General features: G+C 40.9%; 1 protein-coding gene across 10 annotated transcripts in view; it reads left to right on the forward strand.

The window, feature by feature from the left end:
- RUBCN (rubicon autophagy regulator) overlaps window positions 1–4,476 on the forward strand; it is a 59,937-nt gene extending 55,461 nt beyond the window's left edge. For all 10 annotated transcript variants that reach the window (XM_045502372.1, XM_045502376.1, XM_045502373.1 and 7 more), the window contains 3 exons: window positions 69–222; window positions 1,339–1,432; window positions 1,660–4,476. In XM_045502372.1, coding sequence (XP_045358328.1) covers window positions 69–222; window positions 1,339–1,432; window positions 1,660–1,838 — 427 coding nt within the window. In that variant the 3' untranslated portion in view covers window positions 1,839–4,476. The remainder of the gene's footprint in view (window positions 1–68; window positions 223–1,338; window positions 1,433–1,659) is intronic.
- Window positions 4,477–15,425: the final 10,949 nt, after the last annotated feature.

Consider the following 15,425-nt stretch of genomic DNA (forward strand, 5'->3'; position numbering starts at 1 on the left):
TTGAGCCACCCAGGTGCCCCCAAAATGTTCGTTTTCGGCTCCTACCTACTTCCCCTCATTTTCTGTAGGCTTCTGGATTCCTTTGACACAGTTCCAGGCCACCTGACCGAGGATCTCCACCTATACTCGCTGAATGACTTGACTGCAACCAGGAAGGGAGAGCTGGGGCCCCGGCTTGCTGAGCTCACCAGGGCAGGGGCTGCCCACGTAGAGCGATGCATGGTAAGATAGTCTCACTTTATCATGTGACTGGACTCTTGCTTAGGGATACAGGGAGTGGGATGGACCCAAGTTCTTGCCATGCAGTTTCAGGAAGTTGAAATGGCATGTCAACACTGGGAGAAAAACTGGGTAGGATTGCTCTTCCTGGGATTGGTGAACAGCTAAATTCATCCAGATCTAAAGAACCTGAAATCAGAAGAGGATGTGGTGCTGGCACTGCCCCTGGGTAAGGGCAGGACTAAGCAGGCCTTCAGTGTAGAATTGTCCTGATGTGGGAGGAGAGAACCCTGAATTAGAATCTGGAGAGGGACTGGGTCTCCCTCCACTTTATCATTCTCAAATTACTGTGACCAAAGGAAGTACTTTGCCCTCTCTGCAGTAAGCCTCAATTTTCTTGTCTGTAACATGAAGATGATAATTAATAGCCCCTGCCCTTTCCTCTCAGTAGTTTTGAGAATTGACGAAATAATTTACATGAAAGTATTTTGTAAACTTCATTCTATAGATGCAAGTTATTATTGTCCTTGATATACTCAACATGCCAGAAATTCAGAAGTTCCATTTTTAGAATTTCCGATCTTAGAATATGCCCAGTGTGTGTTCCTGTGACAGTCCCAGAATTAGAGCTCAAAATAGGGCATATGTAGAGATCCTGTATAGTGGGGGGAATTGGAAAGGTTTTGCTATAACCTGATTCAAGGCTGGGTGTTATTTTGGAGAAATGCCCTTGCCATCACATTTTATGTTAATTGGCTGTGGTTCCTATTTCAAAATAGAGTCATCACCCAGCCTGGAATTCTGACTTTAGGAAGCCCCTTGTGGCATCATCCCTTCTTTCTTTACAACTCTGCATTGTGAACCACTCTCGTGGTTGCAGTTTCTCAAATTCATGCTCCCTTGTCTCCATCTTAAAGGTTTGTCTAACACTGCCCAGTCCTGGCCCCAGTTTGGCTGTCATGTCCAGCCGGTCTCTTCCCAGAAGGCGGGAGAACCCCTTAGGGTCCACTCAAGTCTTCTTTATATCTTGCCCCGTCCCCCACTTGGGTTCATCCTCTTGTGCCAGTTCCTGGTTTGCTGCCCCTGATTTTGCTGCTTGTCCCTCTCCCCCCACCCCAGCTCTGCCAAGCCAAGGGCTTCATCTGTGAGTTCTGTCAGAACGAGGATGACATCATCTTCCCTTTTGAGCTCCATAAGTGCCGGACCTGTGAAGGTAAGTACTGGTGCGGGTGTGGAGTGGGCAAACCAGACTGAACACGAAGCTCATTTATTTCCCTCAGCCGTCCCTATTAGGAAGAGTTCAGTTTGTCTCAGAAACTCCCTGTTTTCACTGCAGGTGCACCTAGTAGTGGTGGCAAGAAGGGGCTGTGGCAGTGATTTACTTCTGGCTGAGATAATACAAATAGTTTTCTCTTTTTTTTTTTCACCTTCCTTGAATAGAGTGTAAAGCGTGTTACCATAAGGCTTGTTTCAAGTCTGGAAGCTGTCCCCGCTGTGAGCGGCTGCAGGCCCGGCGGGAATTGCTGGCCAAACAGAGCCTGGAGTCTTACATGTCAGACTACGAGGAGGAACCCACCGAAGCCTTGGCCCTAGAGGCCACCGTCCTGGAGACCACCTGAAGAAAGCACATTAAGCCCTCTTCTAGGCGCTAGGGTCACACATAATGCAGAACTGAGCCACCCTTTTAAGGACTTTCCCCACTTGGTTTTTTTTTTTCTTTGATTATTATCATCATTTTTTTTTATGACTTATCTAACGTCCATGTGTAATCAACCTTTGTTAGGTTGGTGAGGTCCAGTCTGTTGTGACAATGTGTAGGTACCGGGTATTTCCATCAGAACTGACACACAGGTCCTTAATGTGAAGCTTCTAGTGCCTCTGTCAGGGGAGTGGACAATGAGACCCAGTGCTTCTGACATCCATGGCCTTTTCCACTTGGACCAGATCCGGTTTCAGCTGCGTTTCAAGTATCATTTCCAGTTTTATTTTGTTTTAGTTCTGGAGCTTCTGAGTCAGGCCTTTCTCAACCAACTCACTTCTCCTTTGCTGCTGAAATAGGAGGGCGGAGTTTTCTCTCTCAGTCCTGAAATAGAGTCAGACTGCACCCTGAGGAGAAGCATTAGAGGATGGGAGTACATCGTGGGCATTCTGTCCAGCTTATTTAGGTATTTTTTAGGCCATAAAAGCAGCATTGTTACCTGGAATCCTCAGAGACCTCAAGGAGTCCACCATGTGACCTCCTTGTTTGAAGTATTCTAGGCAAAGATGATGTCACAAGCTGACTTTCTTTACCCTGGTGGGCTTGAGGCAAAGAAACAGAACTGATACTTAGGCCAGACCCCTTCACAGCCTTACACCCAGCATAAGTGAGGCCACAGCTCTGTTGCTTAAGGAGCATTTATTCAGTCAGAGGAGCTGTTGGCCTCCTCTTAAGTGATAAGGTCTCTTTTTTTCAACCTAGCTCTGGTGTATATATGATCTTTCAAGCTTAGGCAAGTCCCTGATGCCATCCTAAGTTGAGGACAAAAACTCTATCCGCCATCTTATTTGTGGGTCTCTTGCCACTGTGCCCATTGTTAGGTGGTCATTTTGGTTCTGAGTAAAAGTATGGCCCAACTCCATTCTCATCCCCTTCCTGCAACAGAGTTGGGACCCTCCCTGGTGGATGAACTCTTACCTTTGTTTCTTTTGTTAAAGTTGGGGTAAGGGTGGGGAAGCTTTCTGCTATTAGTGGGGTTAGGGAACTTGGCAATTTGTGGACATGAATGTGAGTGTGAATGTTCCTGTGTTCTTGGAATAACAAGAGCCTTTATGCCTATTATGCACTGAGCCATTTAGCCTGGTGATATCCATATGTTCAATCATTCTTTCCATATTACTAATTTCAACACACACATACCCTTTCTTAAGATGTGTGTTTCTAGGGGACCGTGATATGTTTGTGGTGTTCCTTAAGTTGCTATAGCTCCTGACCTCTGCATATAACACTGGTCAGGGTTACTGTTCTGAAGGCTGGCGGCTCTGTGAACAAAAGCCCACAGCGTTTTGTTTTGTTTTTGTTTTTGTTTCATTCTGGGACTGACTTCTTGTATACCTGTCTTTCCATAGTTGGTTGCTGATAGAAAAAACTTGGTGTAGATGCTACCCCAAGAAGCCGAACAGAAAGTAGCACGTGGCTGGTGGAAGCCAATGAGTGCCTGAGCTGGAGGCACCCAGGAGTCTCACAGGAAGTAGAAGGGGCAGGAAGGAAGTGGCCAGAGCTGAGGCTCCACCAGGGCAACAGGGAGCAAGGAGGAATTGACGCATGGCATTGATCTCTCTGCTTCGGACTTGGGATCGGGCTGGAAGACCCTGAGCTTGTTCTCCCTTTAGTTCATCGGGAAGACTCTGAGAGCCAAGACTTCCAGCCCAGCCCAGCTTTGAAGGGCTAACTAGGAGCCTTGTCCTACCTAGGAGCTTTGGGAATTGCCCCACAAAACTCAAGGCTTACTAAAGGTTAGGCCTCAGATTCAGACTCAGGGGTTTGTAAAAAATGGTGAACTCTGCTTCTAGTTGTGGTACAAATTACACATCCAGCTCCTTACTCCAAGTCACTACACTGGAAGAGAGATGCACTCTCATTATTGTTCCGCCTGTTTCATATTAGCATAGGACCAAAAGATGGAAAACGACAGTTTCCAAAGTTGAGCTCAGCAGTCTTACATGCTCCTGGTTTTTCACTTATTTTTCTCCACCTTTCACATTCCATCTCTTTAGATTGCGTATCTGTTTCAGTGACCCTGACACTCTGCTGTCATCACTGTCCAAATACCCATTTATTTATTTATTTGAGAGGAAAGAGTATGGGATATTTTGAAAGCACTTTGCAACTAATACCAGTATCTGAAATCCCCTGCTGTTGTGGGGAAAAGCTTTGAATGCACTGAAGAGAGTTCTTTCTGAATGAAATGGGAGGGAAAAAGTGTTCTTTTTTATAAATAAAGGGAAAAAAGTTAAAAGTTTGCTTGCAAGGTAGAGACAAGATTCAAGACATTGCAGAAGAGTGGAAGGCAAATATTTTCCACTTAAATGAGGCTGTTATTGACTTTCTCTGCCAAGGCTTTAGAGTTTTTGTTAAATTAACGTAAAAGGAACAAGAGTCTATATAGAGATGTTCTGTTCATGTGCAACTTGTGTTCTGAACTGGATTTCTATTCACTGTAATACATACACAGCCTAACGGTTCATTGTCATCTTTAATAAACTAAGGAAATAAAATTGCTGCCTTTTATTTGTCCACCTTGACTATCAGGAAATGGTTTTGAGTATTTACTATAAAGCAGGCATGTCTGAAAATTCAGGAGGTTTCTGAGTCAAGAAAAGTGGGTCAGAATGCATCATCACTGACTTGTTATGTGACCTTGAGCAGATCACTTTGTTTCTCTGGATTTTTTTATTCCTTCATGTATAAAAGACGTAGGCACAGTCATTACCAGTGCATGAGGTGTGCCCCTTACCCATTCCCTTGATGTAAGTATCTTTTATTTTAAAGTGATATAAATCTTTCTGTCTACAGCATCTGAATTGTGTCAGGTGCTGCCAGTGCAGAGCCTGATGTGGGGCTCAAACTCAAAAACCATGAGATCATGACCTGAGCTGAAACCAGAAGTCTAACCAACTGAACCACCTAGGCGCCCCTACCCTGCAACTTTCTGAACATTTCTGCTTTAATATCTCTTGGTCATCTCCAACTGATATGTCTAAAACTAACTTAAGTATCATATTTCCCCAAACCTAAACATTAGTCACTCCAGTTTGAAAATTTGGTTTTGACTCCTTCCTCTCTGAGTCAGGTGGCATGTTCAGCTAGTAAAGCATATTTCCTTCCCACCACCTGTCATCAAATTCTGCTGAATTTTCTTTTTAAAGTAAATCTATTTTGTTCCTTTGCTATCACTTGCACACAAATTCGGTTTCTTATCTTAATCTCAGCCATCTCTAGCCATGCCAATCTCTTCCTATTTAAACACCCATTAAATATTTGGGTACCTACTGTATGCCAGTTTCTGTGCTAAGTTCTGTGGCTACTGGAGGGAGCAAAATGGAGACAGTCCTGACTCTAGGGCACTTAGAGTCTTAAGGGGGAGACAGACATTGCCTAAAGTCACCAAAATGAATATGTAATTACAAGCTGTAATAGGAGCTATGAAGGAAAAGAGTATATACTATTGAATTGAAAAAAAGGGGGGGTGTGTGGACCTAATTTAGGTTGGAGACAAGGCCCCTGTTAGGTACAGAGTAGAGAGAAAGGGCTCCAGATGAGAACCAGCATTTGTGTTCGTGTAGAGACAGGAGGAGTTTGGGCAAGGACCTGCAAGAAGGACATACTAAGCAGGTTAGGCTTTATTCTTAGGGCCTTGGAAAGCCATTGAAGAGTCTTAGAGAAGTGACTCATCTGGTTAAAATGTCAGTGTGTACTTTTCAGAGAGTAAATAGAGTAAAGCAAGAGTAGAAGCAGTGGGATCTTCTGGAGAGATGGTTGCAGTCATTCAAGAGAGAAATGATGTTGGTTTTGACTGGGGTGTGGTATATTGTCATCGCTGTCTGCGCATTACCCAGAGCCTCTGAAAACAAGATGCATTCCAAATGTTCTACAATGACTCGGACATTTTAAACCAGTGAACAAAAGGCTGAGGGGAAAGATATTGGAAAGATACTGGGATAAATGACAGAATCCAAGGAAAACTGACCACTAAGTCTCGGGAAGTGTGGAGACCAGGACAGCTGTAGGAACGTCAGGTGCAAGATTTATAAACCTCTTGTTGCCAGTGAGGCAGGTCAAAGAGTAATGACTGTGTTGGGGACTCACCCCTGAATACTGGGACACACCCCAAAGAAAGGGGTGCTGTGTGTTGGACAGTCATCCATTTGTGGCATTGACTGTGTTATCCATCACTCCCTGTGGCCCCAAGTGTGCATAGATTTGCTATACCCTGTAATGGTATAACAAGTAGGCATGATCTTTATAGCATCTTGGTTAAAGTGAGGCTCAAGCCTGCTTCCTTTTTCCTATGAACTTCTGGCTTAGAGTATGGGTAACAGGAATCACTATGCCCACCATATCCTGCTGACTCTTCTGCCCTGACCAACTACAGTCTTCTCCCATATCCAGTCTCCAGGGTATCAAACTGCCAGCTGTTAAAATTTTAGTGATAGCAACTGCCAGATGGCCCTCACTTTCCCATTGCGAGCTTGATGTTCTTGGGATCAAAGATGAATGTGATTAAAAAGGAAAGAGAATTTGCTTAGCACTACTCCTCTAGGAGCGCAAAGAAATGAGGCTGTGCTTTACATATACCCTTGCCTCCCTCTATTCTGCGAACTGCTCCCAGAGGAACAGAAAGAGAGCTATGCTCTGGCTTTGGAGGTCTATCAGAGACTTTGTCGTTAATTTTCCTTGGATTCTGTCATTTATCCCAATATCATTACACCAACTTAAGACCAGAACAGCGGGGTGTGAGGGTTAGTGGGTTAAAATAAATCTTGAGTGGTGGGAGGGCTCCTAGGTAGGTGGGAGCTTTAGTGACCAGCCTTCTGAGAGGCTGCAGCAAAACAGTAAGATGCACGGGTGACCTGAAACCTTTTGGCAACTCGTCACCCTAGGTAAGTCCTGTCCTTTTCTCTCACTGCCTGGGGAGTTTCTCACTTGTTTTCCTTTCAAAGTGATGCTTGGAGTTCCCAGCTGGTTTTATCTCCCCACTGGCCCACAGAAGGAACAGGAGCTCACCTCCCAGCGTTTCCCCCAAGCCCTTGTTGCCGCAGCAAACACAACTGCTTTAGCACCAGCAGCGGTGAGGGAAAAACACGTGAGGAATACACATCTTTCCTTTCCTCCCTCGCCTGCCAGCCTTTGCCACTTAGAATCTGGGGGAAGAAATTCAACCTAGGTGTCAATAGGTCTCCCTACGCAAAGGACTAAAAGAAGATTTGTGTATTTCTCCTTTAACCACTGGAAGCCCCACAACCATAGATCTAACTGAAAGAAAGTCCTGACAAGGTGAAAAGCAGGAATGAGACCTACAGAGGAAAAGGGAATGAAAGAGAGCTTCTCTGTCTCTCTTTCTCTTTTGTTTAATCAATAATATTTAATTTTCTAATTAACATCCACATGCTTAAAGTCCACAAGAAAAGTGTATGGTGAAAAGCCATGTGCCCAGTTTTTGCCTCACCCCCTTTGGTAGCCCCTCATTACTTTTCCATTTATCCTTAGAGAGTTTCTTTATACAAGCAAATAATGTATACTTGTTATTCTTCACCCTTTTTTAAAAATTGACATATATACATTAATGTACCTTGCTTATTTTTATTAAAAAAAATTTTTTAACATTTTTGAGAGAGTGTGAGCAGGGGAGAGGCAGAGAGAGAGGGAGACACAGAATCCAAAGTAGGCTCCAGGCTCTGAGCTGTCAGCACAGAGCCTGGTGTGGGACTCGAACTCATGAACTTGTGGGATCATGACCTGAACCGAAGTCAGATGCTTAACCAACTGAGCCACCCAGGCACCCCTGTACCTTGCTTTTTTTTAAAAAACAGTGTTTCTTAAAGAATTTTCTGTATCAGTACATGAAGAACTTCCTTATTCTTCTTTTATAGTGGCACATTTTCCATTGTATGAATGGATAATAGTTTATTCAACCAGTTACTTCCTGATGAGCATTTAAGTTGTTTCCCATCCTTTGTTAATACAAACAATGCTGCAGTGAAAAACCTGGTCATGTATTACCTCATGTGGATGCAAGTATGTCTATAGGATAAATTCTCCAAAGTGGAATGGCTGGCACAAAAAATGTGCATTTGTAATTTTGGTAAATATTGCTACATTGCCCTCCACAGTCGGGATAAGGAGCTTGGGGCAGGGGTGGGTGGGGAGGATGGAAAACATTACTGTGGGGTCGTACTCCCTTTACCTAAAACTCACCACTGTTTCTCCGTATAAGATAGAGTTTGGTTCCTTCCCCTGGCACATAAAGGATCTTCAATACCTGGTCACACTTTAGCTTCCTAACTTCATCTCCTGCCATTCCCTGAACTACTAGCACATTCCCAACTACACCTTGATCTTTCTTCCTTACAAGAGCTAACTCAGCTACATCGTGGCTTTCTCTGGCTGTATTCTGCCCTACCCATTCTCTGTGAACCCTTAACACTCTTTCTGTACCTCCTGTTAGAACACTTCTCACACAGCTGTGTTATTTAGCATTTTCTGTAACAGAATAATGAGTGAATGGAATGAATGCCTGAATGGCCAGGTGGGCATTGGAATGTAAGGAACTGCCTGTTCTACATGGGAACAAGAATGGTTAGAAGTACACTGCGTGTCAAGGACTGGATTGTTCTCACTTTGCCTCTGACTACTGCCCCTCTTAGCTCCTTATCTCCTTGGCACTAAATCTCTGCTGAGGTTTGGTTACATTCCCAAATCTTGAAGTGATGAAAATATACTCACCTGCCTTCTCTTCCCTTAGCTACTTTGTAACTGTTTCTGTTTTGTTTTGTCCAGCAGCCATTATCAGAGAAGGTAACTTTCCAAATGTCCTTTACTCACTTTATTATTAAACTGACAGACTTTCCTTGCCAGAGACTAAATATGATGATATCTATATGCCCTAAAAACGCCCTAGGAATTAAAAAAATCTTCATGTCTACAAGGTAAGCTGACAGAAGAATGATAAATCCATGTGAAAAACTGCTGAAGCTGTTAAAATATTCAAATATTTTCCAGCCAGAGATAGAAAAATAGCTTACAGTACAAAATCTGTATTTGTTCAGAGGGCCTTTTTTTATTGTTACAAACTAGTAACAATAGTTCACAGGAAGTCAAAGCCTGATTTGCAGCAAGTTCTCAAGCTTCTCTTCTGAACATTTAACTTAGACTTGAGATCTCCAGAGGCTAAGACCACTGTTCAAGAGGAAAAAAAGGATGCCAGCCCAGCATGCATGCATGCATCCATCCATCCATATATTCATATATCCTAAGTAGACTTATGTTTCTGTGTTCCAAACATCATGCCACAGCTGGAATGCAAACAATCATAGAACATTGTTTCAAAAGGTGTTTGCTGCAGCATAATTTGTGAGTTCAAAGTTAACAGTGGAAAATATCTAAAAATAGATGCAACTATTAAAATGATGGTCATGAAGACCGTGCTAGTAATGTAGAAAAAAAATGTTATATTGTCATATGGAGACAAAGGGAGAAAAATATATGTCAAATACACATGAATGCCTACTGATATAAATAGATGATAGAATTAATAAATGAGTAAGAAGAGACAAATCTTCCTTACAGAAGAATTCAAACAATATCTGTAAATTATTCCCTTTCCAGGAGGTGGAGCTTAATCCTCCCTCCCCTTAAGAATGGACTCCCCTTAAGAATGTTTATTTAAAAAAACAAAAGTATGGAAAGAGAAAGTAGCACCTTCACAATGGAGAAACCTGGCCAACACTACCTTTACCAAATGATCAAGGTTAATACCGCCAATGATGTCATGTGGATATTATACACCCTGGATATAATGTGATGAGGTGGGCACATCACTTCTGTGGTTTTCTTTACAAAAATCCATAACCTCATTCTGCTCATGAGGAAAACATAAGACAAGCCCGATTTGAGGACTGTCTACCTGAAGTACCTGACCAGTGCTCCTCAAACTGTCAAGGTCATGAAAAACAAGGAAAGACTGAGGAACTGCCACCTGCCAGAAGAGGCGATGGAGACACGATTGAATACAATGTTCCATCCTGAATTGGATCCTGGGACAGAAAGAGGACAGCAGCAAAGTTGGTTAAATCCAAATAAAATCTAAAGTTAAATTAAACGTAATACACAAATATTGGTTTCTTAGTGTTGAAAAATGTAAGATGGTAACTTAGTGAAAACTGAAAATTTTCAGAACTCTCATGCTATCTTTGCAACTTTTCTGCAAATCTGAAATTGCAAAAGGAGAAGTTTATATATTAAAAAGTATATAATAAGGAGTGTACTTGTGATGAGCACCGGGTGTTATATGGAAGTGTTGAATCATTAAATTGTACACCCGAAACTAATATTACACTGTATTTTAACTAATCTGAATTTGAATAAAAACGTTTTTTAAAAAAGTATATATACACCATTACAACTATGAAAAAATGTCCCTGGAAAGAAAAAAAATACATAAAGTAAGGGAAGGAAATACAAAAAAAAAATAAGTATGGCGCCATTAAAATGATGGAATTATGCAGTAATTCCCCCGCTTTTCATGTACTTATTGAAATATCTGCAAACTGGTCATATTATTTTTTAGAATATATAGAGTTAATTTTGGTTTTTGCTTTGTTTTAAGGGAAAAAAATGCTTTCCCTTGAAATGCAGGGAATTTACAAAAAGGGAGGGAATGTACAAAAAGTGTGTAGATATTAAAGGGTAGTCAAGACAGCTATTGCTTTAAAATACTCCCCAAACATTCTTCAGCACAAGATAAGGTGATCCAAATTGGCTGAGAAAATATCCAGGGCTTCCCTCTTCTTGATCTCCTAGCCTCATGCCCAGTTCCCCTGAGAATTGGTGCCTCTGTCTAGACTTTCTGTCCCGAGCACACACAGGGAGAGGACACCTTGGAGTTTACATAAACATTTTGCGCATCAGACTTAGAGACTTTGGTTTCTATCCTTGACAGTTTCTTTTTTTTTTTTTTTTAATTTTTTTTAATCTTTATTTTTTTTTTATTTAAAAAAATTTTTTTTCAACGTTTATTTATTTTTGAGACAGAGAGAGACAGAGCATGAACGGGGGAGGGGCAGAGAGAGAGGGAGACACAGAATCGGAAACAGGCTCCAGGCTCTGAGCCATCAGCCCAGAGCCCGACGCGGGGCTCGAACTCACGGACCGCGAGATCGTGACCTGGCTGAAGTCGGACGCTTAACCGACTGCACCACCCAGGCGCCCCATTTTAATCTTTATTTTTGAGAGAGAGAGAGAGAGTGTGTGAGTGAGGGAGGGGTGGGGGGTGGACACAGAATCTGAAGCAGTTTCCAGGCTCTAAGCTCTCAGCACAGAGCCTGGTGTGGGACTCAAACTCACAAACTTGTGGGATCATGACCTGAGCCGGAGTCAGATGCTTAACCAACTGAGCCACTCAGGCACCCCTATCTTGATAGTTTGTAAGGTCCCCACCATTACCTTCATCCTGGAGGAACTTTGGCTTCTGGGTACATTGCAACTAATTAGGGTCCCTCAGAAGGCTGGGGGCAGATAAGGGACTCGTGGGACTTAAGAAAAGTTCTCTTGACTGGCAGGTTGTAGAGTAGAAGGTCCAGGCAGTTCCATCTAAACAGTTTTCCAGAGACTTTTCAGATTCCAGGTGTTTTGAAGACTACAAACAACACCATTTGACTCTGGTGTGGTGCTTCCATCATAAACAGAAACTACTATGAACAGAAACTACTCCTGCGTTTGCACTTACTTCCCTTACCATGCCCACTTTGGACCCAGGCAGAAGTAAGTCTTAAAACTAGAGGTGAAGAGTTTACCAGCCAAACAGAAATATTTATCCAGCCTGCATTCTTTCCACAAAGTACCAGTCATCTCAGGAGTCCCAGAGAAAAGTTAGATCAAGTCTTCTCTTTAATCCTTAGTTAATATCTTTTCTCACAAAAACCTTACCAGATTTTCGTTTTTAACCCTCTGACCAAGGGGTGGGCACATGGCTCAAATCTGGATTGCCTGAACTCTTTCCCGAGACTTTGAACCTTGAGCCAGTTAGGCAAAGACCAAAAAAGGTGGGCTGGCACTTATTCTAAAGTGGTGATGAGACTGTCATTCCCGCCTTTCAGACTCTGGAGCTTCCAGTTTCCTATCCTGTTCTGAGTCTAGTTCTTTAGCCTTCCCTTCAAATCTTTTTAGTATATCCCTGTGTTTCTTAAGTGGACAGAATTTTGGTAGAGTTTTATTATTAGCAGGATGAAGGGTTTATGATAGGGAAGTAAATTTGAGGGCCATTTTATGATTTTTTTTTCTGACAAAGAACCCTAGTACAGTCAGTAAAAGGGCAAAAGAGAAGGCAATGACTTGAATAATCCCCAAATTATGCAATCAAATATTGACTTTATTTGTTTGATGTAAACTGACCCAAGTGATGACTGTGTGATTCTTCTCATCTACTCTGTGTATAACTCAGTGCTTGGATATAGTTCCTGCCCTTCAGGCACCTACTATTTAGTTATAAAATAGGACTGCACAAATGATATCATTAGATGTGGAATGTTTACTGTGTGCTGAGCACTATGCTGAATTCTTTACACGGATGACCCTTGTAATCCTCCCAACTACCTTATAAAGTTGATGCCATTATCATTTCTATTCTATGGAAGAAGAAATTAAGGCACAGAGAGTTTGAGTAACTTGCCCAAAGTGACACTGCTGGTAAACAATGGAGCCTGGATCCGATATGGGCAGTCTGGCTCCATAAACCCCAGTCTTGACCACTGCGTTATGCTGAAATGAATGATAAAGATGGAGTTCTGGAAGGTCAGAAGGGGGGAGATAAATGTGGCCAGAGTGATTAGGGGAGCCCTCGAGGGCTTCTTGGTTCTGGAGCTGACTCTCAAAGGCTGGTTGAAATCTAATATTGAAAGGAAGGAGAAGAGCCTCTTGGGAAAGAGAGGACGGTCCGTGAAACAGGAACGAAAACAAAGAGCTGGAACTGAAAAGCCTTTAGACAGCTGTGAAGCATACAGGAAGATGGTCCTTTCTTAATTGTTCAAGGAGCAATTGGATAATTATGGGAGAAGTCAGATCATAATCAGTCTTGAATGACATGTCTACCACTATGACTTTACCCTGCAGTGAGGATCCTTGCATCTTTTACAGGGAATAACAGCTGAAACCCTTTTTATAATAGAAAGTTGCAAACATATACAAAAATATGGAGCATAGTATACTAAATCCCCATGTACCTATTATCCAGATTTAACAATTATCAACTCACAATTGTGTTTCATCTATATCCCCACCTACTGCCCCCGCCAAGATTATTTTGAAGCAAATCTCAGACATCATATTATTTCATCTATACATATTTCAGGATATGTAGAAAATCCCAAGGAATCTCTTTTAAATGCCCTGTTAGAATAAGTGAGGTTAACAATATTGCAGGATATAAAATAATCATACAAAAAACAGTTGCATTTTTACATACTAGCAATGAGCACCAAAATTACAAATTTACAATCACTTAAAAAATATGTAGGTGCAAATCAAACAAAATATGTACAGGATTTGTATGCTACAAGTACAAATTATTGATGAAAGAAATAAAAGATTTAAATGAATGGAGAGATATATTATGTTCATGGATTGGAAGGTTCTACATAGTAAAGATATCAATTCTCTCCAAATTTATGTACAGAGTTGATGCAAGTCCTATCAAAACTGCAGCAAGGTTTTTGTCTAAATGAACAAGATTATTCTAAATTTTATATGAAAAGACAAAGAAACAAGAATAACTAAAACAAATTTGAAAAAGAAGAATAAAGTAGCCATCAGTCTACCCAATTTCAAGACTTCTTATGTAGCTACAGTAATCAAGGACTGTGTGGTATTGGTGGAGGGACAGACACACAGATTAATGGAACAGAATAGAGAACTGAAAAATAGACTCACACAAATCTGCCTACCTGGTTTTGGACAAAGATGCAAAAGCAATTCAATGGAAGAAAGCCTTTTCAACAAATGGTGCTGAAGCAATTAAAAATCTATAGGCAAAAAGCAACCCTGACCTAAGTTTCATACCTGTACAAAAATTAATTCAAAATGGATCACAGACTTAAATGTAAAGTTATAAAACTTTTAGGAAAAAAAATATCAGGTTCTATGGCTAAGCAAAGAATTCTTAGATTTGACATCAAAAGCATGATTTATAAAAGGAAAAACTCACAAACTGGACTTCATCAAAATAAAAACTTTTCATCTGCAAAAGACCTGTTAAAAGGGAAAAAAAGACAAGCTACAAATCTGAAGAAAATATTTGCAAGCCACACATGCAACAAAGAGCTAGTGTCTAAAAAGAAGTCTCAAAACTCCATATAAATGTATGTCAATTACATCTCCATTTAAAAGAATTAATGGAAAAAACTCAACAGTAATAAAATAAACACTTCAATTGGAATATGAGCAAAAGATAATAAGAGACGTTTCACTGAAAAAGGTATACAGATGGCAAAAACAAGCACACGGAAAGATGTTCAATATAAATTAATCATTAAGGAAATGAAAATTTCAACCACAAGGTATCACTACATATCTATCGGAATCACTAAAGTAGAAAATAGTAAAAATACTAAATGTTGTCAAGGATGCAAAGAAATTACATCACCCATTCATTGTTGGTGGGAATATAAAATGGTACAGCCAATTTTTAAAATAGTTTGTCAGTTTCTTACAAGAGTAAACGTACAACTACCATATGACCCACCAATTTCAACTTTGCACATTTATCCCCCCAAAATGAAAACATATATTCACCGCCAAAAACCTGTACATGAATGCTAATGGTGACATTATTAGTCAAAAACTGGAAACAACCAAGACATCCTACAGCTGAATGTAAAACAAACTATAGTATGTCCATACTTCAGAATACTACCCAGAATTAAAAGGAATAAATTACTGATACACGCAACAACTGGATGAAGCTCCAGAGAATTATTATGCTGAATGAAAAAAAGCCAATCTTAAAAGTTATACTCTGCATGATTCCATTTATATAACATTCTTGAAAATGACAAAATTATGAAAGGGAGAACAGATTAGTGGTTGCCAGAGGTTATGGAGGGTGTGGGGCAGGAGTGAAGTGAATGTGGCTATAAAAGGGCAACATGAAGAATTCTCGCCATGGTAATGCTCTGTGTCTTGACACTTTCAAAGTTAATATTCTGTTTGTGTTATTGTATTGAAATTTTCATGAGATGTTACCCTTTGGAAAACTGGGTGAAAGGTACATGGACTGCTCTGTGTCATTTCTTACAATTGCATTTACATTTACAATTATCTCAAGCTAAAAAATTTAATGGAAAAACTTAACATTATAAACTGCTATGAGAAAGAATCAGTAGATGCAATGGGATAAGTCATACCTCAGGAGCTACAGAGAATACAGCAATGTGAAAGAGAGTTCAAAATTAAT

This window comes from Leopardus geoffroyi, chromosome C2, assembly GCF_018350155.1.
Source record: "Leopardus geoffroyi isolate Oge1 chromosome C2, O.geoffroyi_Oge1_pat1.0, whole genome shotgun sequence".
NCBI classification, from domain to species: Eukaryota; Metazoa; Chordata; class Mammalia; order Carnivora; family Felidae; genus Leopardus; species Leopardus geoffroyi.